This window comes from Polypterus senegalus, chromosome 14 (assembly GCF_016835505.1).
Source record: "Polypterus senegalus isolate Bchr_013 chromosome 14, ASM1683550v1, whole genome shotgun sequence".
In the NCBI taxonomy this organism is placed as follows: Eukaryota; Metazoa; Chordata; class Cladistia; order Polypteriformes; family Polypteridae; genus Polypterus; species Polypterus senegalus.
In genome coordinates this window covers 141,170,858-141,195,937 of record NC_053167.1, presented here as the reverse complement: position 1 = coordinate 141,195,937, position 25,080 = coordinate 141,170,858, and the positions used below count along the sequence as shown (strand labels likewise).

General features: G+C 40.1%; 1 protein-coding gene across 1 annotated transcript in view; it reads right to left on the bottom strand.

Annotated features, from left to right (window-relative positions):
* Window positions 1–25,080, bottom strand: part of LOC120515082 (cytochrome P450 2J6-like) — a 69,192-nt gene that overhangs the window by 30,243 nt on the left and 13,869 nt on the right. The window contains exon 3 of the mRNA XM_039735805.1: window positions 24,565–24,714. Coding sequence (XP_039591739.1) covers window positions 24,565–24,714 — 150 coding nt within the window. The remainder of the gene's footprint in view (window positions 1–24,564; window positions 24,715–25,080) is intronic.

Genomic DNA, 25,080 nt, shown 5'->3' with positions numbered 1-25,080 from the left:
ATGAGACTATTGCCAAGAGATGTTTTTAACGGCCCACCTCCACGGTCCTCTCACCTCTCATTCGTGTGATTGCTTTTGTCAGACACAGTTCCTGCTCTCTTAGCTCTTATAAATTTTTACGTTTTCCTCATTTTAAGTTCCCAATAAAAGAAGACTTATTTTGTCCAAATCTTATTGAAGAATTTCATCCCGTAGAGTTATCAATAGAAGAAATGAGTACATGGGCAATCCTAGCACCGAGAAACGATGAAGTCAAATACATTAACGTGAAAATTGTCGATCAGTTACACGGCATATTAGTTAAATGCATATCAATAGACTCTGCTAAAACAGTTGGTGGTGATGGTGCAGAAGGTGAAAACATCAACTTACAAAAATCATGAAGAATATCTACAAGCGTTAACACCATTTGGTCCTCCACCACCCGAATTACTGTTGAAAGAAGGATGTGTCGTAATGTTATTGCGTAATTTATGTCTAAGTGATGGGCTGTGCAACAGGACAAGATTAGTTGTGTTCACAGTTGGTCGAACAATCCTGACGTGCAAAATTTTAACAGCCAATAAGAAAGGTAATGTAGTACGTCTTACATTAGACACCAAAGGAGATTTTGATATGCCATTCATTTTAAAACGTTAACAGTTTCCCGTTAGAATAGCTTTGGCAAAGACAATTAACAAATCATAGGGACAAACATTTGAAAAAGTTGGTTTATTTATGAGAGAGAAAATAACAAAATTCACTCACGGGCAGTTATACGTTGTTTTGTCACAATGTAAGTCCAAAAACGGAATAAAAATTCACTGCGATATCGACGAAAAGTTAATTCCAAATATTGTTTTTACTGAAATTTTACAGTAAAAGTGTTAGTTTAAAAAGTATCTGTGTGTTAATTTCAAAGCCGAAAAGAACGAAAACGTATAACGCAACGAATAACTCTTAACGTGCAACATGAAACATAATTTTCATTGAATTTATTACGTTTTACTCTTTTTTACTATGGTTAAGTTACTCGATGTAATGTAAAATAGTGAGTTCTGTTATGCATATTTAACAATTCACTTCCACATACGCGAGGGCCAGAGCCCCCTAGTATGACAAAAATTAACATGCGACTAAATAAAAACTACAAATATAAGTCCAAAATGTTACAAAATGCTAAAAAATGTATTCACACATTTACAGTACACTGGGGCAAATTTAGAGTCTTCAATGAACCTATCCTGTATGTCTTTCGGAATGTGGGAGGAAAACCGGAGTACCCAAGAAGAATGTGCCAACTGGGCATCAGGTTTAAAGCCAGGATGCTAGATCGTTAAATATCCTGTGACCCACCATGAAGTCCAGTCCTTGTTAAACTGTAAATTAAAACACCAATACCACCTTTGTTTCCAAGACTGCAGTCAGCACTATTTTTTTAATTATGATGTTTAAATTGCATTAATAATACTAAAAAAATGGGAAAGGAGTGCTGCTACTTAAATGTATTAAAATATTGTATAAATATCTTTGATATCAGTTAGTTTGTAGGCAGCCCCATCACAAACTCTTTTAATTTGAACTCCCTTAAAGCAAAGCGCTTTCCACTCTTGACCTCACGTGCCATTTTATTGTTCTTCCAAAGGAGTTCAGCTTGGCACACTTTGTCATGAATTTGAGAAATATAAATGTCTACATCACCGCAGAACAGCATGTTCTGTACTCAAGATGTACTTAACTAAGCTCCTTTTTGCTTTAGGTTGTGCCCCAGGCTTATCTGAGAACAACGTTTTGGGTAGGTCTTGTGTAGGTACAAACTCACAAGTCCATCCATCCATTCTCTTCCGCTTATCCGAGGTCGGGTCGCGGGGGCAGCAGCTTAAGCAGAGAGACCCAGACTTCCCTCTCCCCGCCACTTCTTCCAGCTCTTCCGGGAGAATCCCAAGGCGTTCCCAGGCCAGCCGGGAGACATAGTCCCTCCAGCGTGTCCTGGGTCTTCCCGGGGCCTCCTCCCGGTTGGGACGTGCCGAACACCTCACCAGGGAGGCGTCCAGGAGGCATCCTGATCAGATGCCCGAGCCACCTCATCTGACTCCTCTCGATGCGGAGGAGCAGCGGCTCTACTCTGAGCCCCTCCCGGATGACTGAGCTTCTCACCCTATCTTTAAGGGAAAGCCCAGACATCCTGCGGAGGAAACTCATTTCAGCCGCTTGTATTCGCGATCTCATTCTTTCGGTCACTACCCATAGCTCATGACCATAGGTGAGGGTAGGAAGTGCGATCAACATATGACTACAAGTATTATGAACAACACAATAGTCAGAGGAAATCTGACTAGCTTGGAAAAGATTGGGTTTCAGGAACAGCAAATAATAAGCTGCACAAACAAAGAAACCAGCTAAAACAAGTTGAGCTGCAGAAAAGTAGAATTCACTTGAGATGCTTAATGGATTTAGTGAGTAGTTGAGCAAAATGACCTCTTTTATTGGCTAACTAAAAAGATTATAATATGCAAACTTTCCAGGCAACTTAGGCTCCTTCTTCAGGCAAGATGTATTACAGAAAATGGAGTTCCCTGTGTTTATATGGATGCGAGGACAGAGACAACATTGGAAAACCTTTACGTGAAACATCTTAAATGTAAAAAATTAATAGACCTGTTCTGGCTAAGAAGTGAGGTGATGATTAGTGAGCAGCAGGATGGTTTCATGCCAAGAAACAGCACCACAGATGCAATGTTTGCTCTGAGGATGTTGATGGAGAAGTTCAGAGAAGGCCAGAAGGAATTGCATTGTGTTGTTGTGGACATGGAGAAACCATCTGACAGAGTGAATCGGGAGGAGTTGTGGTATTTTATGAGGAAGTTGGGAGTGGCAGAGAAGTATGTAAGGGTTGTGCAGGATATGTACGAGGGAAGTGTGACCGTGGTGAGGTCTACGGTAGGAGTGACGGAGGTGGGATTACATCAGGGATTGGCTCTGAGCCCTTTCTTATTTGTAATGATGATGGACAGGTTGACAGATGAGATTAGACAGGAGTCCCCGTGGACTGTGATGTTTGCTGATGACATTGTGATCTGTAGTTAGAGTAAGGAGCAGGTTGAGGAGACCCTGGAGAGGTGGAGATATGACAGGAGAGGAATGAAGGTCAGTAGGACCACCAAGACAGAATAAATGTGTGTGAATGAGAGGGAGGTCAGTGGAATGGTGAGGATGAGGGAGTAGAGTTGGTGAAGGTGGAGGAGTTTAAATACTTGGGATCAACAGTACAGAGTAATGGGGATTATGGAAGAGAGTGCAGGCAGGACGAAGTGGGTGGAGAAGAGTGTCAGGAGTGACTTGTGACAGATGGGTATCAGCGAGAGTGAAAGGGAAGGTATACAGGACAGTAGTGAGACCAGCTATGTTATATGGGTTGGAGACGGTGGCACAGAAGACAGAACTGGAGGTGTCAGAGTTAAAGATGCTAAGATTTGCATTGGGTGTGACGAGGATGGACAGCATTAGAAATGAGGACATTAGAGGGTCAGCTCAAGCTGGACGGTTGGGAGACAAAGTCAGAGAAGTGATATTGCGCTGGTTTGGACAATTGCAGAGGAGAGATGCTGGGTATATTGGGAGAAGGATGTTAAGGATAGAGCTGCCAGAGAAGAGTAAAAGAGGAAGGCCTAAGAGGAGGTTTATGGATGTGGTGAGAGAGGACATGCAGGTGATGGGTGTGACAGAGCAAGATGACGAACACAGAAAGATATGGAAGAAGATGATCCACTGTGGCAACCCCTAACAGGAACAGCCAAAAGACAAAGAAGAAGAAGGCTAAGATTCATTTAGAAATAGAGAACAAAGTCTAGTGAAGATCTAAACTCATGCTAAAATTGAACACATTACAACATGGTTTAAATAGAGAGTTTTATGGCCAGATATGAGGATGGTTTGCATCTCTTGAACTAACACAGGTAACCTGAATACAGACCAACATTGTATTGAAAAACTCATCAGAAACTTCAAAAGACTTTGTTTGACTGTCATTTTATCAAAAGATCTTGACTAGACATTGTTCTCCTCGCCTGCTAAATAAATGTTAGCCTGAATAGGTCTATTAATTTTTTACATTTAAGATGTTTCACTTAAAGGTTTTCCAATGCTGTCTCTGTCCTGAGGCCTCATACATAACGGCGTGTGTAAACTTCACAATATAACATGGCGTATGGACAAAAGCAGAAATGTGCGTACGCTCAAAAAAATTCAGATGCATAAATCTGTGCAAACGCCAAATTCCATGTTCTACCGCTCCTCAAATCTCAGTCAGTTGGAAAAGTAACATACGTGTACGCACCTGCTGCCCCGCCCTAACTCCTCCCCGAATTACGCCCCTTTGAATATGCAAATCAATATAAATAGCCACTAAGCTCAGCTTTCTGTGAAAAGACAATGGGAAAAGCACAGCGGGGGGTTGGGAGAGAAGAATTTCAGTGGACACCAGGTAGAGGCAAAGAAAAGCATACTATTTGTTGGTTTAAATAGCGATATAATCAACAAAAGGAAGTTAATTGATTGACAGAGTGGCAGAGAAACTCGAAAGTTTAAGTTCAGAAAGTGGCAAAGTGTCTGAAATAAATAAGAAATAGTCAGATATCAAAGTCGCCGTGAAAAGGCGAGTTGTAGCCCACCGTCTGAGTGTCATATGAAAGTGTATTAAGATACAGAGAACAAAAAAACAAAATAGAGACAGAGTTGAAAAATCTCTAAATTCTAAATTTCCACTTTAATCATGTACTTTATTTTGTCATCAAAGTAAAACGTCTTGAACTTCATCTTAAAATCATTTAATTTACTAGTTTCTCAGATTCCATCGTAACTAAAGTAGAATGTTAAATGCTTCATATTCTATGTGTTATTTTATGTACTCTATGTGTGTGAATCGCTACATGCTTCTTAAACAGGCTTTTTCTTCCACCTACAGGAAACAAAATCCATTACATTCATGATATTACAGCTCTCTGAACAATTTAAATTAAGATGTATACTTGATGGGTGGCGCTGCCGCCTTGCAGTTATGAGACCTGGGTTCGCTTCCTGGGTCCTCCCTGTGTGGAGTTTGCATGTTCTCCCCGTGTCTGCGTGGGTTTCCTCCGGGTGCTCCGGTTTCCTCCCATAGTCCGAAGATATGCAGGTTAGGTGCATTGGCGATTCTGAATTGTCCCTAGTGTGTGCTTGGTGTGTGGGTGTGTGCGTGCCCTGTGGTGGGCTGGTGCCCTGCCCGGGGATTTGTTTCCTGCCTTGCGCACTGGGATTAGCTCCAGCAGACCCCGTGACCCTGTAGTTAGTTAAAGCATTTTTAAACATGAGGGCACGGTGGCACAGTGATAGTGATGAGCTGGCGCCCAGTCCAGTGATTGTTCCTGCCTCCCGCAAGATGCTGCTGCACCAAGCACGACCTTCGATGAAATAATTTACTGCAGCAGTACTGTCTCTTTCAAACGTATTAACCTCCAATTCCTGTCCTTACTTTTCTTTCTCCAAGTCACCAATTTCCACACAATCAGCTCTATAATAGATGCCAAACCATCTGTAAGCTTAGAATGGCGATTCTTCAAAACATTTATGAAACATTGAAATATCTTCGTAGTATGTGTTTAATTATTCCATTCATCTATCCATCCAGGGTTGCGCCAATCCCAGCAAGCATACAGTGTAAGGCAGGAACAATCCCTGAACGGGGCACCAGGTCGTCGCTAGCGCTGCGACACCGTGTCCTCACATGTTTAATTATTAACAATATACATTATTTTAGTGAAGTATAAAACTTATCTGTATAATGTAATAAACATGCTTTACTGCATTTCATCTTAAAAATGATATGAAGAGCTCCAAGAAGATAGCGCTTGGAAATCTAAATTGACTTTGAAGCCAGTCGTCATCATATGTAAATACACGCTTTATAAAGTGCCTAAGGTTGTGCAATATTATAACCGTAGCGCAAGTTTACAGTGAGGTAATTGTACTTATAAATACAAATACAAATTCTACCAGGAATAGCTGATGGACTGATTGAGTGCGTTTAGAGCACTTGGGATGAAACTGTTTCTGAAGCGTGAGGTCCGCACAGGAAAGGCTCTGGAGCGTTTGCTGTATGGGAGCAGTTCAAATAGATTGCTTGCATGGCTGAGACAGTGTGTGCAAGATGCTGTACACCGATAATCTAATCAGCTGCTGTATAGCTATGATTCCACTCTCAGATACAGTGGGTTAAATACTCAGTGGTGCACTGGGAATGACAACACTAACGCAGTGATGGTATTTAGAATAGTTTGGCCATTCGCTGCCCCATTATATGGTTATGGGTTGATTACAATGAGATGCCATAAACTAATAAACAATATGTGGTTAATTTCAGTGTATTTGATAAAGCTGCATCAGGGATGTGAATCTAAAAACTAAAGGGAAACCACACTGGAACAAAAGCACTGCTTTGACACTGGGTGCCGCTAGTTTGCAAAACCAAGCGGAGAATTTGCATACGCAAAGGACTGAGGCTAGCGTGAAAATGTGCATGGCTTTATGCCAAGTTTAGTTTTTATACATCGTGATGTGAGCGTGGAAACGGGCGTACGCAACAATTTTGTGCATACGCACATGAGGCCCCTGGTGTCTTTTCACAGAATGCTGAGCTTAAGGGCTATTTATATTGATTTGCATATTCAAAGGGGTGTAATTCTAGGAGGAGTTGGGGAGTGATTGACTGTGATTTATGTAGCAGAAGAATGTGGAAGTTGGCAAACGCACAGATTTATGCATCTGTGCATACGCACATTTCCGCTTTTGTCCGTGTGCCATGTTTTAGTATGAATTCTACGCACGCCGTTATGCATGAGGCCCCAGGACAGAAACAACATTGGAAAACCTTTAAGTGAAATATCTTAAATGTAAAAAATTAACAGACCTTTTCAGGTTAACTTTTATTTAGCAGGAGAGGAGAACAATGTCTAGTCAAGATCTTTTGATAAAATGATAGTCTAACAAAGTCTTTTGAAGTTTCTGATAAGTTTTTCAATACAATGTTGGTCTGTAGTCAGGTTGCCTGTGTTAGTCCAAGAGATGCAAACAATCCTCATATCTGGCCATGAAACTCTCTATTTAAACCATGTTGTAATGTGTTCAAGTTTAGCATGAGTTTAGATCTTCACTAGACTAGATTGTTCTTCTCTATTGCCAAATGAATCTTATCCTGAAGCGGTCTATTAATTTTCTACATTTAAGATTTGTCACTTAAAGGTTTTTCAATGTTATCTGTCCTAATGTGTATATAAACACAGGGAACTCTAGTTTCTGTATTACATCTTCCTGAAGATGTGGCCTGAGTTGCCTCGAAAGCTTGCATATTGTAATCTTTCTATTTAGCCAATGAAATGGATCATTTTGCTTGACTTCTCACTACATTCATAATGGCTAACACGGTACAACACCATTCTACAAGGCAAAGCAGATGGGTCATCCTGCTCAGTTTAAATGCTGCAGATGATGGAGCTCCACAAACCCACCTGTTAAAGGAAGGTTCAGAGTGTGGAGGTCACAAAATAAAATTCATATTTACCAAAATCCATATACCGACATGTTGAAACAGTGAGGAGCCATTATCTTGTTTGATCCTGTCTGCCTCCTGGGCTCATATGGTGTAATAGGTAAGAACTTGGAGGCGTGGGTGTTGACATTCCTTCAAAGTTAATTCCGGACTGTTTGAATTGATTCTGTACCTAAATGGAAGTTAGCGCAGCCGAGCTGCTGGAATGAGGACTACCTTCTCCTTGTGTCAGGACTCAACTGGCTTCATGAAAATATGTAATTGTCGATTGACTAGAAATGTAATTTTACTAGTTACAGAGATTTACTTAACGTTTGATACTGCAGTATCCTTAGGCTTTGTAATGACTTTAAAGCCCATTGCAGCAGTTTCTGCTTTACTGAAATAGCAGCGATAGGATTAGGGTAGGGGATTCCAGCGAGAATTGGCCATTATCTGGCATGCCGACCCTGTAATTAATTTTAATTAGTATTTAAGTTTTCATTTGTCAACCTGTATACATTTTTTTGTCATTGCTAATTAAGAGCTGCGGGAAAGTATGTATTGAGATTAAAGTGATCCCTCCTCGATCGCGGGGGTTGCTTTCCAGAACCCCCTGCGAAAGGTGAAAATCTGCAAAGTAAAAAACATATGTTTATATGGTTATTTTTATATATTTTAAGCCCTTATAAACTTTCCCACACTCTTATAAACATTTCCCGCATAGTTATAAAGCATAAGCCCTTTGTATTCTCTTAGATATTAGGTAAGATTCGTTGAAATTATGTATGTAAACACACTATTTATATATTGTGAATTTCCCCTTGGGATTAATAAAGTATCTATCTATCTATCTATCTATCTAACAGTAAAACCTAAATATAATTTTAAAGATATCGAGCGTCTCCGATATCACGTATGTTACAGCCATTACGATAGACAGGCCACCAGCAATAAATACGTACGATGCAAGAAAAATTGTATACAGTAAAATGTGTGTACAGTGACACTAAACGTACATACATGTAATAAGTACTGTATGTAGAAAATTAATTATAGTTACTCACCAACAATGATACGACGACTTGTCCGATAACGATGAGTTTAGTTTTACTGCACAACAAAGGAGAGCGTTACAGCCCTTAAAGGAGCCACTTCAGGTGATTGTGTAGCACCGCCGTTGTTCTTCTTCAATCCAAATCCCTAAAGCAGATTCCATCCAGACTACTGCCTTATTACGTCCACTTACAACTCGTTTTGCACCCTGGTTAAAAGGACACTGCGGCCGTAGATCTTATATTCTTTTCCTCCTTTTTAAATAAAAAGAATTGTGGACTCACTGATGCCATAATGGCATCCTACAGCGGTGTAGCTGTTCCCTTCCTTCAACATATCCAAAACTTTTACCTTTTCAGCAATTGTTAGCATCTTCCATTGGCGCTTGGGCACGGCCCCTGAAGAAGTAGCAGGAGCAGATCATTTTGGAGCCATAATGAAGGGCTTGACTACGCACAAAGATAAACACAAAAGAGCACAAAAGTTAACTCAGCGAAACACGTTGATGCTGAATGAGTGAGACGAACTTCCTGGTTAACGCAGCAGAATTGAATTCGGCGCTCCGTCGCTGAGCCAATCGGAACACAGGAACTTAACTGCGTGATCTGATTGGGTAGCTTCTCAGTCATCCGCCAATAGCGTCCCTTGTATGAAATCAACTGGGTAAATCAACTGAGGAAGCATGTACCAGAAATAAAAAGACCCATTGTCCACAGAAACCCGCAAACCAGCGAAAAATCTATGTTATATATTTAGTTATGCTTACATATAAAATCCGCGATAGAGTGAAGCTGCGGAAGTCGAAGCGCGATATAGCGAGGGATTACTGTATTGATCCATTCTTTTTTCGTTAATTTTATTGATTTTATTGTAATCATTCCATACAGATAGATCAATTTTTACAAAAAATAGGATTGAAAACAAACCAACCCAACCACCACCCCTGAAAAAGACAGCATGGCCAACGGAGTAAAGCTTAAAGCTGGTCAAAATACAAAGTACATAAAATGATGAGTTTAATAGGCAGATAAAAAAAAAAGGATAATGGGAAGAGAATCTATTTCCTCAGTGCTTTAAGAGCTTATTCTAAAATATTACTGATTAGATCCTGCCAGGTTTTGAAAAAGTACTGCACAGATCCTCTAACTGAGAATTTATTTTTTTCCAATTTCAAATAATATAAAACATCGGTTACCCACTGACTTAAAAGAGGAGAGTTAGGATTCCTCCAGTTTAGCAAAATAAGTCTGCCTGCCAATAGTGTAGTGAAGGCGTTCACAGTTTGTTCTTCTCCACTTTAAGCCCCTCTGTGAGCCCACCAAACACAGCTGTTAATGGGTTAGGAGGGAATGGGACACCAAATCTGTCTGAAAGGCACTTAAAATGTTTTGTCCAGAATGATGTTAATTTGGTGCAGGCCCAAAACATGTGACCCAGTGAGGCTGGAGCTCGATCGCAACGTTCGCAGGTTGGATCTCGCCCTGGAAACATTTTGGACAATTACAAGTGAGACAGATGTGCTCGATATATCATTTTGAGTTGAATAATTGTATGCTTTGCGCATATGGAATTCTCTGCATTGCTAATTTCCACTCCTTTTCTGATATGTTGAGTGAGAGATAATTTTCCCATTGTCTTCTTGGATCTTTGAAAGGGAGGATAATTTTATATATTGCAGAAATGCTGTCTGAGTCCTCTAAACTTAGTAATATTTTTTCCAACATAGAGGAAGGTGCGAGATGAGGGAAATCAGGCTGGTTCTGTTTGACAAAGTTTCTAATTTGAAGATAGTGAAAGAAATGTGTGGCTGGAAAGTTAAATTTGGAATGTAATTGTTCATAGGATGCAAAGATGTTGTCTATATAAAGATCCATTCTGCCTCTTTCTGTAACCTATGGGTCTTGTTCCAAAAAGAGACATATTCTAAGGCAAACATCTGAGGTAAGTGACCAGATTGCGTAAAATGAATATACAGTTTAGTGGGTCCTTTCTGATTTTCTATTAGACGTTGTAGCGGGGCTACATAATAATAAGCATGAGTTTTCAGTCTGTGCTGAACGCGTTTTGTTTTCTTCGTCCCGTTTACTGTCCGTTATATGTGAGTCAGTAAATGTTGTCCCCGTAAGTCAGTGTTTCTCAACCCTTAAGTATTTGTGACCCGAGTTTTCATAACAGTTTTAATTGCGCCCCCTTACGTTTTTTTGAAAACCTAATAAAATGTATTCCTATATTTTTTGCTGCCGATAAACCGCTACAAGTTTTATTATATCTACTTAACTTTTATCGACATTTATCTAACTCTATATTTATTTTTCAAGTATCAGAATGTAGTTTAACTTAATTTGTTTTGGTTTCGATAGTTGTATTTTTCATATTTTCGATTCTTGTTTTCTTTTTTTCACATCTTCGCACCCCTTTTTTTGGTTACTTCGGGGGGTGCGCCCCACAGGTTGAGAACCGCCGCCGTAAGCGATGAAGAGAGACAGCAGCCCCGAGACGGAAATCGCCTGTTAAACTCGCCAGATACATCCAGGATATTCTGTATTTAAAAAAGAGGAGCGAAGGCAAAAAAGAAGGAGAAAGAGAGAGGAGAGAAATCGAGTGGAGAAAGAAGACAATTTACCCGATCATTTACAAACTCAACACTGCCGTTTATTGCATCATTCCACTGCTTGCTTTTTCAACATCTGATTGAACATCACGACAGCCAGAGCTGAGAAACCCCAGTGTTCGGATTCATACCAGCCATTGCCAGGACGTTTCACAGTGAGGTCATTTTGTTTTCGGGAAGGAGCAAAATAACACTACAGCCAGTATCAATGCCGCCAGACTTTAGTCTGGACTCGTTTTTCACCACATTTCAATTGCTGTGTTTAACCAATCTGTGTTAGTATTTGTGTTCCGTGTTTCTATTAATTGTTTAGGGGCAAGGGAGGGTTCTTTGTAATTATTGGTATATTCATGTTTTATATGGTAATTAGACACTGGTGTCATTGGGATAGTGGTATTTGGCGTACACATATCTACGTTATTGAATATTTGTTTGTCTTTTCCATTTACAATATATCCATGTTTGATTATACATCCCTGTCTACTGTTCGCTGGTTATTTCGTCTTGTGGGAAAAAAGTTACAACTTGTGAGGAGTACAGTTTGTTATTAGTTGTCGTGATAGAGTAGTGGCAGGTCTGGCTAAGGGGTCGGCCGTTACAACGTAAGTATTTTATGAATCTGAACCTGATTGAATTTTAAAGCCGGATTTATACTTCACGCGACGCAACGCATGCTGCAGAGGACGCCCCTGCTACGCAAGCGTTGTAGTGTTCATACTTGTGCCCGTACTTTACATAAATCTGGAGGAATCCACCAGGTGGCAGTGCGAGATATTATCACGGTGAGAACATGTTCGGCTTCTCTGTGTTGTGAATTGCCTAAAACACTCATTAAATTCCAATAACACCTTACCGCAATATCTCTGAAAAGGATGTTTATTGATTAAATCCATCAATCCAGAGATGTGTCCATTCCAGCAAGCATTGGGCACGACTGAGAAACAATTCCTGGACGAGGCCTCAGCTCATCGCAAGGTGAATACAAACACTCACGTACACTCGCGTCATTTTAGTGGCACCAAATCCCCAAATCTGCATATCTTTGGAAGGAAACCGGAGCACAGTGTGGAATACAAGCAGGAAATACCAGCAACGTAACTCCCTGCGAGACAACAGTGCTACCGCTCCACCACCGTGTCACCCCCATGTGTGTAATTATTAACAGTATTCATTATTTAAACAAAATTATATGTAAAGTGTAACATACACACTTTAATGCATTTCATCATGAAAGTGATTTCAAGTATAAATCTAAAGATTCTAAATGTGCAGAGAGTTGGAATATCAGACATTTAATGTTTTCTGTGTGGTCATCTATTGCTGCTTGCCGCTGCTGTCAGGTCCAAGAAGCTCGTAGCGATTAAAAACTGGGATGACGTTAACGACCGTCTGCTTTAATGATAAAGTAAACTTCGAGGTTAAAGTGGACAATTCGAGATTAAAGCCGAAATTTCCACTTTAATCACAAAATACACATTTTCACCGTGTCCTTTATTTTTTTCTCAGTGGCTCACATACAGCACTATACATTATGTTGTGAAGTTGCAGAAAAAAAAGACTTTTAAAATGTATCGTGTCATCACAATCGGAAATATGCGACGCTAGAATATAAAAGCACCACAAATGCATCTGTATGTCGGCATTTTGCTTCACCACATCGAACCATCCATCAAACATCTCAACACGCATATCGATCCCCGTAGGATCTGCATAGAGGCTTTCTGTCACGTGTAGATAGCAAACAGAGACTCTCCGACTTTTAGCTCTTTTTGCGTCGCGTTAATTTCTGAGGACCTGCTCAGAGGATGCGTGAAATGAACACTGGGGACGCGTGGCATCCATGATGCGGGCACGTACGCGTTCTGAGCGTGAATTATAAATCAGCCCTAAGGGGTTGCCTCAGTGAATCATTTTCTTAAATATCAACCTGTCTTCTGCATCTTGCTCCGTTATGAGCATAATCTGCACTGGATTCCATAAATGCAGCTGGTCATGTTAATTCCTGATGTCTGAAAGATAGGTAGTTCTACATTAGAAAATGGGTTGGCAATCATTTTCTTATTGGCAAATGAAATACGCCATGCACATGTATTTGTTTTTTTAGCTGTGCAGGACACATGAACTAACAAATCTTTAATTTTTTTTCTGACATGATTCTAAATTTTCTTAAATTGTCATTCGATTGCTGTATTTTAAGAAAATTATTCATCAGAATATTAACGACCTGTTGTGCCGGTGCAGAAAATGTAAACAGCAAAGGCAAAACGCTTTTTACCTCTTGTCCATTCTCCTGTACACTCTCCCCTTCTCATCCAGCCTGTCCCTGCACCTCCACACTTTCTTCCCTTTGCACCGTCCTCTTCACCCCTCAATATTAATTTCTAATGTCAGGGGATACTGACCAATTTCTATATAATTCAAATATTGGACAATGTCCGAGACCTCTAGATGCTGGTAGGCTCCTAAAATCAAATAAAATAAAAATAAAATAATACTGGGGCAGTCAAAATATAAATTAACCTCAAAACTAGTACTCCACTGATTAACCTTCGGCGCCCAATAATCCTGATTAACATTGAAAAAGAGTCCCTGTTTATTAACCTCAGGAACTAAAGTAAATTTACTAAAATCAGAGCCTAAAGTAGGGTTATTAACATCAGGGACTGAGGTTAAAATATTAACATCAGGGCCTAAAGTGAGGCTATTAATATTAGGGACTAAAGTCAAATGATTAACATCAGAGATCGGAGTAGGGATATTAACATCAGGACCTGGAATCGAGATATTAACCTTAGGGACTGAAGTCACAATATTAACCTCAGACACTGGAATTAGAGTTAGGATTAGGGCGAAAACATTTACTGAAATTTGTAGGCAATTCTTTTGTGTTGACTGAGCAGAGTATGAAAGAGAAACAGTGAGAAAAGTTATCTTGAATGGCGGAAGGAGCTTTTAAATAGAGAGAGATTTACAGTAGATAGATAGATACTTTATTAATCCCAAGGGGAAATTCACAAATATGGTGTTCATCTGACTTATGACACATAAGTGTTAATTAGAACAAAACTCCTCTTCTTTTTCTTTTGGCTGCTCCTGTTAGGGGTTATAAGGTTAGCACCACTCACTTCATGATACCTGAGTTTGCGAATAAACATAGGAGTTAGCATGCAATTATTCTTAGTATTAGTTGTTCTGGAAAAAGACTGTTTTGCTTTGTGTCACTACTTCGATTTTGGATTTTGTTTCGGCATATAATTTGAATTCCTGACATTTGAACTTTGCTCTGATATTAGATTTGATCTCATCTCCTGGTCCCTGAATTCAAAAAATATTTCTTGGTGTACAATAAAGATGGTAACCTCCAAAATGTAGGCCCAAGCTTAAAATCTTCTTTATCTGTCCCATTAGGGGATGTCACAGCGGATCATTGTGTTCCATATCTTCCTGTCCTTGTTATGAAGCCATCCGCCAATAACGAAGTATTATGAAGCATTATTGTTACTATTATTATGTCACATATATACAGTGCATCCGGAAAGTATTCACAGCGCTTCATCACTTTTTCCACATTTTGTTATGTCACAGCCTTATTCCAAAATGGATTAAATTAATTTTTTTCCTCAGAATTCTACACACAACATTCCATAATGAAAACGTGAAAAAGGTTTACTTGAGGTTTTTGCAAATTTATTAAAAATAAAAAAAATCAAGAAAGCACATGTCCATAAGTATTTACAGCCTTTGCCATGAAGCTCCAAATTGAGCTCAGGTGCCTCCTGTTTCCCCTGATCATCCTTGAGATGTTTAATTGGAGTCCACCTGTGGTCAATTCAGTTGATTGGACATGATTTGGAAAGGCACACACCTGTCTATAGAAGGTCCCACAGTTGACAGTTCATGTCAGAGCACAAACCAAGCATGAAGTCAAAGGAATTGTCGGTAGACCTCCGAGACAGGATTGTCTCGAGGCACAAATCTGGGGAAGGTTACAGAAAAATTTCTGGTGCTTTGAAGGTCCCAATGAGCACAGTGGCCTCCATCATCCATAAGTGGAAGAAGTTCGAAACCACCAGGACTCTTCCTAGAGCTGGCCGGCCATCTAAACCGAGCGATCGGGGGAGAAGGGCCTTAGTCAGGAAGGTGACCAAGAACTCGATGGTCACTCTGTCAGAGCTCCAGAGGTCCTCTGTGGAGAGAGGAGAACCTTCCAGAAGGACAACCATCTCTGCAGCAATCCACAGGCCTGTATGGTAGACTGGCCAGGCAGAAGCCACTCCTTAGTAAAAAGCACATGGCAGCCCACCTGGAGTTTGACAAAAGGCACCTGAAGGACTCTCAGACCATGAGAAACAAAATTCTCTGGTCTGATGAGACAAAGATTGAACTCTTTGGTGTGAATGCCAGGTGTCACGATTGGAGGAAACCAGGCACCGCTCATCACCAGGCCAATACCATCCCTACAGTGAAGCATGGTGGTGGCAGCATCATGCTGTGGGGGGCAGGAACTGGGAGACTAGTCAGGATAAAGGGAAAGATGGCTGCAGCAATGTACAGAGACATCCTGGATGAAAACCTGCTCCAGAGCGCTCTTGACCTCAGACTGGGGAGACGGTTCATCTTTCAGCAGGACAACAACCCTAAGCACACAGCCAAGATATCAAAGGAGTGGCTTCAGGACAACTCTGTGAATGTCCTGGAGTGGCCAGACTTGAATCCGATTGAACATCTCTGGAGAGATCTTAAAATGGCTGTGCACCGACACTTCCCATCCAACCTGATGGAGCTTGAGAGGTGCTGCAAAGAGGAATGGGCGAAACTGGCCAAGGATAGGTGTGCCAAGCTTGTGCCATCATATTCAGAAAGACTTGAGGCTGTGATTGCTGCCAAAGGCGCATCGACAAAGTATTGAACAAAGGCTGTGAATACTTATGGACATGGGATTTCTCAGTTTTTTTATTTTTAATAAATATGCAAAACCCTCAAGTAAACTTTTTTTCATGTTGCCATTATGGGGTGTTGTGTGTAGAATTCTGAGGAAAAAAATGAATTTAATCCATTTTGAAATAAGGCTGTAACATAACAAAATGTGGAAAAAGTGATGCGCTGTGAATAATTTCTGGATACACTGTAGATGTTTCTTATTTTTTAAAAGTTGAGCCGAATGAGGCGGGGCCCCTTTGATGCTGTAGTCTTGAAACTGTGCCCAACCTTATTTAAGGGACTAGCAGACCATAAGCTTTACGTTATTGCATTATTGAATATATTTATTGTTTGTCTTTCTTTTAAATTACTGGATCTAATAGTCTGTAAGTCTCCATTTGATGTTGTTTGAATCTAGAGCTTGGTATCAGTTGCTTTTGATTTACATTACGCATACCTTTAGATCCTCCTTGCGTTTGTTCTTGTTCATTAGAATTATTGTGAAAATGTTCTTTAAAAAGTAAAGATTGTTTTTGTTATCATGGGACAAGGGCTTTACTACTTCCATCTCCCATTGGCAGTCTTTTTAACCCTTGGTTATCCCAACCAATCACAGCACATCAATTGATGCCATCACTTTGATTAGCAGTCTGCTGTTGAGCTGCCACAAGCGTCATTGGGTCCTGCTTTTAAATTTTGTTAAAAAAATGAACATTTATGAACACATGTAATTGCTTCTATTATTGCTGTTATTTTTGAATACGACCCATTTCTGCCAAATATTTATCAAATAAAAATGTGAAAACCATGTTTTTTGATGAAGTAACTACAATAATTTTAATGCTCCAACTTTTCAGATATTTTCCTAATAACACTTTACACTATAATTATTGCTTATCTGTAGCATTGAGGCTTATTTTATAATATAGGCTGTAAGATATGGCCGGCTATGTATCCCGGCCAATACCTCCAGGCCGCCAGATGGAGCCCTCCTTGCAGCGTAGAGGTGCCCTACTGGATACCATGGGGGCCGCCAGGAGTCGCTGCAGGGAGGCCCAGGGACTATTTTCCCTACACTCCGGAAGTACGTCCCACTCACATGGACAGAAGAAATGACGTGCTTCCGGGATGAAGAAAAAGAGAAGTTTTACCTGACCCGGAAGTGATAGAACGTCACATGGACTGAGGGACAAACACTTCCGGGTCAAGGAGTATAAAGGACTCTGGGAAATCCCAGACGGACGAGCTGAGTTGGGAGGCAGGGTGGCTAAGCGTCTGGGAGTGGAGGATTGTGATTAATTATTGTATTGTTTTATTGAAGAATAGTGGAGTGGTGGTGCTTTGTGCACTTTATTATTATACTAAATATCATTATTGGACTTTTACCTGATGTCTGACGTATAGTCTGAGGGTACAATGGTGCGAGCGAGCACTTAATCTATTACAAGGCCCATTTCTGAGTTTTGTGAGCCTTGCAGCATTACCAAAATTGTGAAGGAAAATCCAAGAGAACATGGGTGGAAGGCATAAAATTCCCAGGGAAGGCTATTAGCAGTTAAAATGAGGTCAGAATGACACAAGACAACAGGGATACTGGACAATCATGCTGATGAATAAAAATAATAATAACAACATTAAATAATAATAACAGTACAGGGAGTCGTCGACTTATGATCACGTTCGGTTCCAACAGACCAGTCAGAAGTCGATCTGGACGTTAAGACAGACTGATATACAGTACTATACATACATTTAAGTCCCTTAAGTCATATATTTTGTTTTATATCCTTTTTATCATCATTCTTAGCACACTATGTAGATTGTCATCTATCATTTTTATTTTGTTTCATTATTACTGTTGCTCGCTTGGGTGTCGGACAGCTTCACAAATCCTTTCTCTGTCTGTGTGGAGTTACGTCATCAGTGTGAGTCTCTCCCAGTGTTCGTTGTGTTAACTGTGAGTGGAGGAATTGTACCGGCGGAGTTTGAGCACTCATATGTTTTCTGTTTAAACATTTCAGCCTGTCCAGATAAAGGAGTTCAGTGTGGTTTCATTGCTCCATTTTGGCGGTTCGCACAAAGCAGCACACCGTGAGTCACCACACAGACACTTTGGAGGTTAACCAGCGTGTATTATCATGGTATTCCCCTCCACTTCCCCTTTACTTATTTTCTCCATAGACAAGTACATTCATCAGGTTTGTTATTGGGTTCGTCTAGTCTCACACCTTAAGATTAACACACATACACTTAGATATACACACACACACCGACGATGGATGATGTATACATGGCTTATTATTCTCTAGATCTAGTACAAATAATGCAGGAGCAGTCCGTCTATTCCCTACTACTTCAAGAGGTTTACTTGTCATAGAAACGAACAACGTACAATGTCTTAGATATAGCTCAGACTTAAATATTACTTTGGTCTCCAAGAAAATTTTTAAGCATACAAAGGCTCAGCATCCTTAGTGAACTTTAACGCACTGTTCACTACTAGACAGAGCTCTTTGTCCTCAGCTGATAAAACATAGAAGTTTGGATACAATGGCACTTCCTTACTACTCCATCCAGCCATCCATCCATTATCCAATCTGCTGTATCCTAATTACAGGGTCATGAGGGTCTGCTGGAGCCAATCATAGCGAACACAGGGCAAAAGGCAGGAAACAAACCCGGGCAAGGCACACACACACACACACTAGGGACAATTTAGAATCGCCAATGCACCTAACCTGCATGTCTTTGGACTGTGGGAGGAAACCGGAGTACCAGGAGGAAACCCATGCAGACACGGGGAGAACCCGGGAAGCTCCTAACTGCGAGGCAGCAGCGCTACCCACTGCGCCACCACGCCTCCTTGCTACTCCAGGTGCTCTAAATATTTAACTTATTACTTCAATCACTATAGATATAAAGACAAAGTAAAGAAATGTAACAACAACTTAATATGTATTAATCCCTACAGATTTTATTTTTTCTCCAGCCGTCTGGAGTTTTTTTGTTTTTTCTGTCCCCGCTGGCCATTGAACCTTACTCTTATTCGATGTTAATTAATGTTGATTTATTTTGTTTTATAATTGTGTCTTTCATTTTTCTATTCTTTAATATGTAAAGCACTTTGAGCTACTGTTTGTATGAAAATGTGCTATAGAAATAAATGTTGTTGTTGTTGTTGTAAACAACAAAAATATCAGTAGAGGAAAGTATAAAGCGACATGTAGTGAGAAAAGTCTGGATGTATACAATCTTTAGAAAAAGCTTATGAAAAAGTTATAGAGGTGTCAAAGATGAATGTCTCAGGGTGGCTGTTTGATTCAGCAATTGGTGAAATGCACGAATTACGTCCTCCGACGTTAAGATGAACTGGTCACCTGTGTCTTTGTCTCTTCTGCTGACGTTGCCTTTTTGTCGTCTCTGTTTCTTCTTCTGATGTCTCTCTCAGACAAAGCAAATTTATTGTAAAATCCCACGTGGGATACCGAAACATGTGCAGTTACTCACATTTGATTAGCTGGCCGTCTGTATGATAAATGGCTTCACAAACAGTCTTGGAACTTTTAAGTATGTCCGAATTCCTTCCTTTTCCCACACTGGAAACTAATTTGGCCATTCCTTGTCCCGGGTGCCCATCTGTTCGCAGGTTATAAAGTAATCAATACAGCCGAAGTAATGCTGCCATTTCCTGGGCTTCTGCTTGTTTGTACAGATGTTTAGATCAGCGTTTCTCAACCTTTAAGTATTTGCGATTTTAATCGCCCCCCCCTGACATTTTTTTGAAATAAGCTGCATATTTTATTATACCTACTTAACTTTTATCGACATTTATCTAACTATATTTCTTTTTCTGGTATCAGAATGTAATTTAAGTTCATTTGTTTTGCTTTCAACAGATGTTTTTTTCATATTTTTGATTCTTGTTTTCTTTTTTTCACATCTTCGTGGCCCGCCCCACAGGTTGAGAACCACTGGTTAAGGGTGATACAAATCAGGACAAGAATATGCTATGATGTTAACTGTCCTCGTCAAATTAAGTTAATTTTTGTTTGTGTGGGCAAAAAAAAAAAAAAAAAATCTATATATATATAAAATCCATGACACTACAACTGCATTCAAATCCAGGGTGCAGCAGTACAGCGCATGCGTGGTTACAATGGGCTAACTTAAGGTTACATGCAATCGCATTTGCTTTCTTTCCTCCCGCTTACTGCTTTCATTTTTGTATCAAGATCAATCGCCTTTTTTCCTGTAATTGTACGACAAATGTAATGGAGTGTATTCAAAACCTCTCCAGGTAATAAACAGAGATTGAGATGAATAAATCGTGGCATATGGAGCTGGCATTGTGAAAATTGTGGTTTGGCCGTGAGACACGGTAGCAGTTGCAAGTCAAATGGTAATAATTTTATTTTTTATTTTATTTACCTTTATTTAACCAAAACAGATTAAGAACATGTTTCTTATTTACAACTGTGGCCTGGAAAGGGCAAAGCCTTAAGAGGGAAATTGGGTTTAAGAAAAAAAATTAAAAATAAAACATATTAAGAAAGATACACATATACAATATAAACGAAATTACGAAAGAAAAAAAAGAAAGTAATGATAAATAAAGAAAGAAATGAAGCAAGAAACAGTAAATAGATTACATGTTTACAAAAAAAATTGTCATAAAAATATTATATAAACGATAAGAACATTGGAGCAACAATGAGTAGAGCAGCAGTGAATTGGAGCAGCTAGCCTAAGTAACAGCGACACACATCTTTATAATAAGCTGAAATCCGTGATTGGAAAACTGATTTAGGAATGAAACGATTCAGTTTTAACATTTTCTGCAGGTCATTCCAGTCTCTAGCAGCAGCGTTCTGAAAAGACGACAGGCCAAGTACAGAAGTAGCCTTAGGAACTGTCAGCAGAATCAGATTAGCAGAACGAGTATTATACACAGAAGAAGAAAAGTGTAGCAATTCCCGTAAGTAAGGAGGGGAAAAACCAAGGAGAGTTTTGTAAATAATCATAAGCCAATGGACTTTACGGCGGGTGTACAATGAAGACCAGTTGAGAGAAGAATACAGGGTACAATGATGGGTTTTGAAAGGAGCATTTGTTATAAACCGGATGGCAGAGTGATAAAGAACGTCGAGCTTCTGAAGCAGGCCTTTGGATGCTGATCTGTAAATAACATCACCATAGTCAAACATGGGAAGGATTGTCATTTGAACCAAAGTTTTCCTAGCAGATGATGTAAATGCAGAGCGCATTCTATAAAGGAACCCAAGTTTTAATTTGATCCTAGACTTCAGATTGTCAATGTGTTATGAGAAAGACCGAGTATTATCCAGCCAAATTCCCAGATATTTATATTCAGTAATCTGGTCCAGTGCATAGGTCATAAGTCGATGACTACGTAAATAATAATATTAATAATAATAACCACCTACTGTGGGCAGGCGCCCTGCCCGGGGTTTGTTTCCTGCCTTTTGCCCATTTTTTGGCTGAGATTGGCTCCAGCAGACCCCTGTGACCCTTAGTTAGGATAAAGCAGGTTGGATAATAGATGGATGGGTGAACATTACAGAGAACCCTTTGCATCTTTGGTATCCTACTGAAATTTTGTTTTAGATTTGTTCATTTAATTTTTGCATTGTAGTTAGATTCTGTTTTTATATGGGTGCTGCCATTTTGGTAAACTGTTGCCATGATGTAAAGTTCCATTACTGGGTTGGGCGTGTCCCATGAGTGGTATCACTTGAGACATAAGCTGGTGTCACAAATGGCTCATTGTCCAAGTTTGTGAATCCTCTCTGAAAGTCTTGAACTTGGTATGGTGCTAAGTTTTTGAGAAATATACTGTCAGGTTAGTTAGTTGTTTTGTGGTACCAGATGTGATTCTTGAACGTGAACACACGTCAGGGGACAACTCTCTATACCCTTTGTAGTGAATAGTGGCAAAATCCACCAGTGAGAAGGTTCCACACACAGGATTTCGTCCTTAAAAACGTGAACCCAATTTTCTTCAGTCCGTACACTTTGGGTTGGATGATGGAAGGATGGATAACCACCAAGTTCAGTTTGAAAGACTGACCTCAGTGAGTCACAGTGCTGGAGCACCTTAACCCTGATATTAGAGCAGGCCTGTTTACAGTAAGTTATTAGAAACTTGCCATGTGCACCCAACTACGTTGCGCGTGTTAAAGTTGTCTGTGAAGGGCTCGCTGTTTAAACGCGGCTGCCAGTCGTGAACTGGGCCCTTCGTCACACAGCATTATGATTTTTTATAAGGGAAACAAAATTAAAAAAGAAAACCTTTGGATATTGATTCGATAGGAACGGCCCACTCGGAATCACTGTCCGAATCGTAATTATGTGGTGGTGTAGGAGCATTTCTGCTTCTGTCCGTTCACAGTCCGTCTCGTTTTCACGACGCTGCCGTTTCCTCTCACGATCTCTTTCTCTTTCTCCAATCTCGCAGGTTGCTTTGTGGCAATCCAAAGAGTAAGGCAATATACACGGAGCAATGGTTATAAAACAGGGACACAAAGGTATCCAGGCTCTTAAAGCATAAATAGGGATCACTTCACTGACATGTGAGCAAGCCACGGTACAACTGTGAGACGCGCAGCACTCGCCGGCTACAACGTAACAATAATAATTTCCAGAACGTGCTGTTACGTTGTCATTCATTATACCCACTGTCTTTCTTTCATCCATATGTTACGTAGGCACTTACCTTTTATCTTCGGCAATCTCATTCTCTAACCAGGCCTCAGGAGCTGACCAGCGTAACACTGTCCACCACCCCTTTTGTTATTCCGGCACATTATTGACATCCGTGAGTAACAACAGCGTACTAAACTGGAAGGTGGTCTACGCATGCGTGGAATTCGCGGACAAACAAAGATCAAGATCTAAATGAAGATTATATATAGAGATTATTAGAAATTAGAAAGCTATTAGAAATAAACTGGATACATTAGAATTAAAAGTCAAGACGGAGGCAAAAATCTTAGGGGTAATTGTTGACTGTAATCTGAATTTTAAATCTCATATTAATCAGATCACTAGGACTGCATTTTTTCACTTAAGAAACAGAAGTAAAGTTAGACCTCTTATATCACTAAAAGATGCTGAGAAATTAATTCACACGTTTGTTTTCAGTCGACTAGATTACTGTAACGCACTCCTCTCAGGACCACCAAAAAAAAGACATCAATCGTTTGCAACAAGTGCAGAATGCAACTAGGAATAGAAAATCCGAGCACATCTCTCCAGTTTTGATGTCACTACACTGGTTACCTGTGTCATTCAGGATTGACTTTAAAATACTGCTTATGGTTTATAAAGCCTTAAATAATCTGCTCCATTTTATATATCGGAATATCTGACACCTTATATTCCAAATCGTAACCTCAGATCTTCAAATGAGGGTCTCCTTAGAATTCCAAGAACAAAACTTAAAAGAAGTGGTGAGGCGGCCTTCTGCTGTTATGCACCTAAAATCTGGAATAGCCTGCCAATAGGAATTCGCCAGGCTGATACAGTAGAGCAGTTTAAAACACTGCTGAACACACATTACTGTAACATGGTCTTCTCATAACTTCACTTTAACTTAATCCTGATACTCTGTATGTTCAATTCTTCATAATAACTATTCATGGTGGCTCTAAAATCCGTACTGACCCCTACTCTCTCTTCTGTTTCTTTTTCTGGTTTCTTTGTGGTGGTGACCTGCGCCACCTCCACCTACTCAAAGCATCCTGATGCTCCAACAATGATGGATGGATTAAAAGCCAGAAGTCTACATGACCACCATCATCATCAAGTCCTTCCGTGAGAACCCTAAATCCAAAGAGGACTGTTTCATTTATGTTAGGTAGAATGTCCAGAGGGGACTGGGTGGTCTCATGGTCTGGAATCCCTACAGATTTTATTTTTTTTCTCCAGCCGTCTGGAGTTTTTTTTGTTTTTTTTTCTGTCCACCCTGGCCATTGGACCTCACTCTTATTCTATGTTAATTAATGTTGACTTATTTTATTTTTCTTACTGTGCCTTTTATTTTTCTGTTCTTCGTTATGTAAAGCACTTTGAAGTACTTTTTGTATTAAAATGTGCTATAGAAATAAATGTTGTTGTTGTTGTAAGTGGATGGGATTGCAGGGTGTAGTAAGGGCACCACAGCGGAGCACCAAGTGGATGCCCCCATTCCCCCTTGGCTCATTTAGGGACCCTTGTTTTCAATTTGGAGCTGCAGTATCTGCATTCAGTGGGGTTGACTACTTATGAGCAGTTCCGACAGCCTTATCAATGGGATGGGCACTTGTTTAGCCATCAGTCTCCATTTTACTGTCCACGTATGCATTCATATCACTCATCTCAATCAGACAGGAACCCAAAATGTCAAAAGTACAAAATGTTAGCCAGTCCAGCTACTTACCACCCTCCTCCTTAAAGGCTTTGTGGAAAAACGAGATCTCTTCACTCACAATGCTTTCTAAGCTTTTTTTTCCGACCCCGAAGTTTTTCAGAGTACTTAAGGTGAATCTTCTCTGCTGCCTCCATGGGTAGCCATTATTAACAGTAACTCCTGGGAGACGAAATGAGGGGCAAACATGTTAGTAAGTGCCATTGTACTTTGTAGGGATGGTCTAGAAACAATATTAATATTATATTTTCATGCAGAATGGAGATAACAAAGATTCTGATAGAACAGGCATTTAGGTTTACAAATGCTGGACAACAGCAAACACTTTCAAAAACATCAAGTCAAGTCAATTTGGGGAGCATGCACTTGTACAGTGTGTTGCTGCACCCACTACTACAACGAAACAACTTGGGAACCTGGTGGGCAACCCCCCAGGCAGACACCCGGTCCAGTCCCACCCTCCATAAATGACCTTCTATCTGCCACAGCCAGGTGTGATGTGGGCAACCCCTTGGCCTGGTCCAGCCA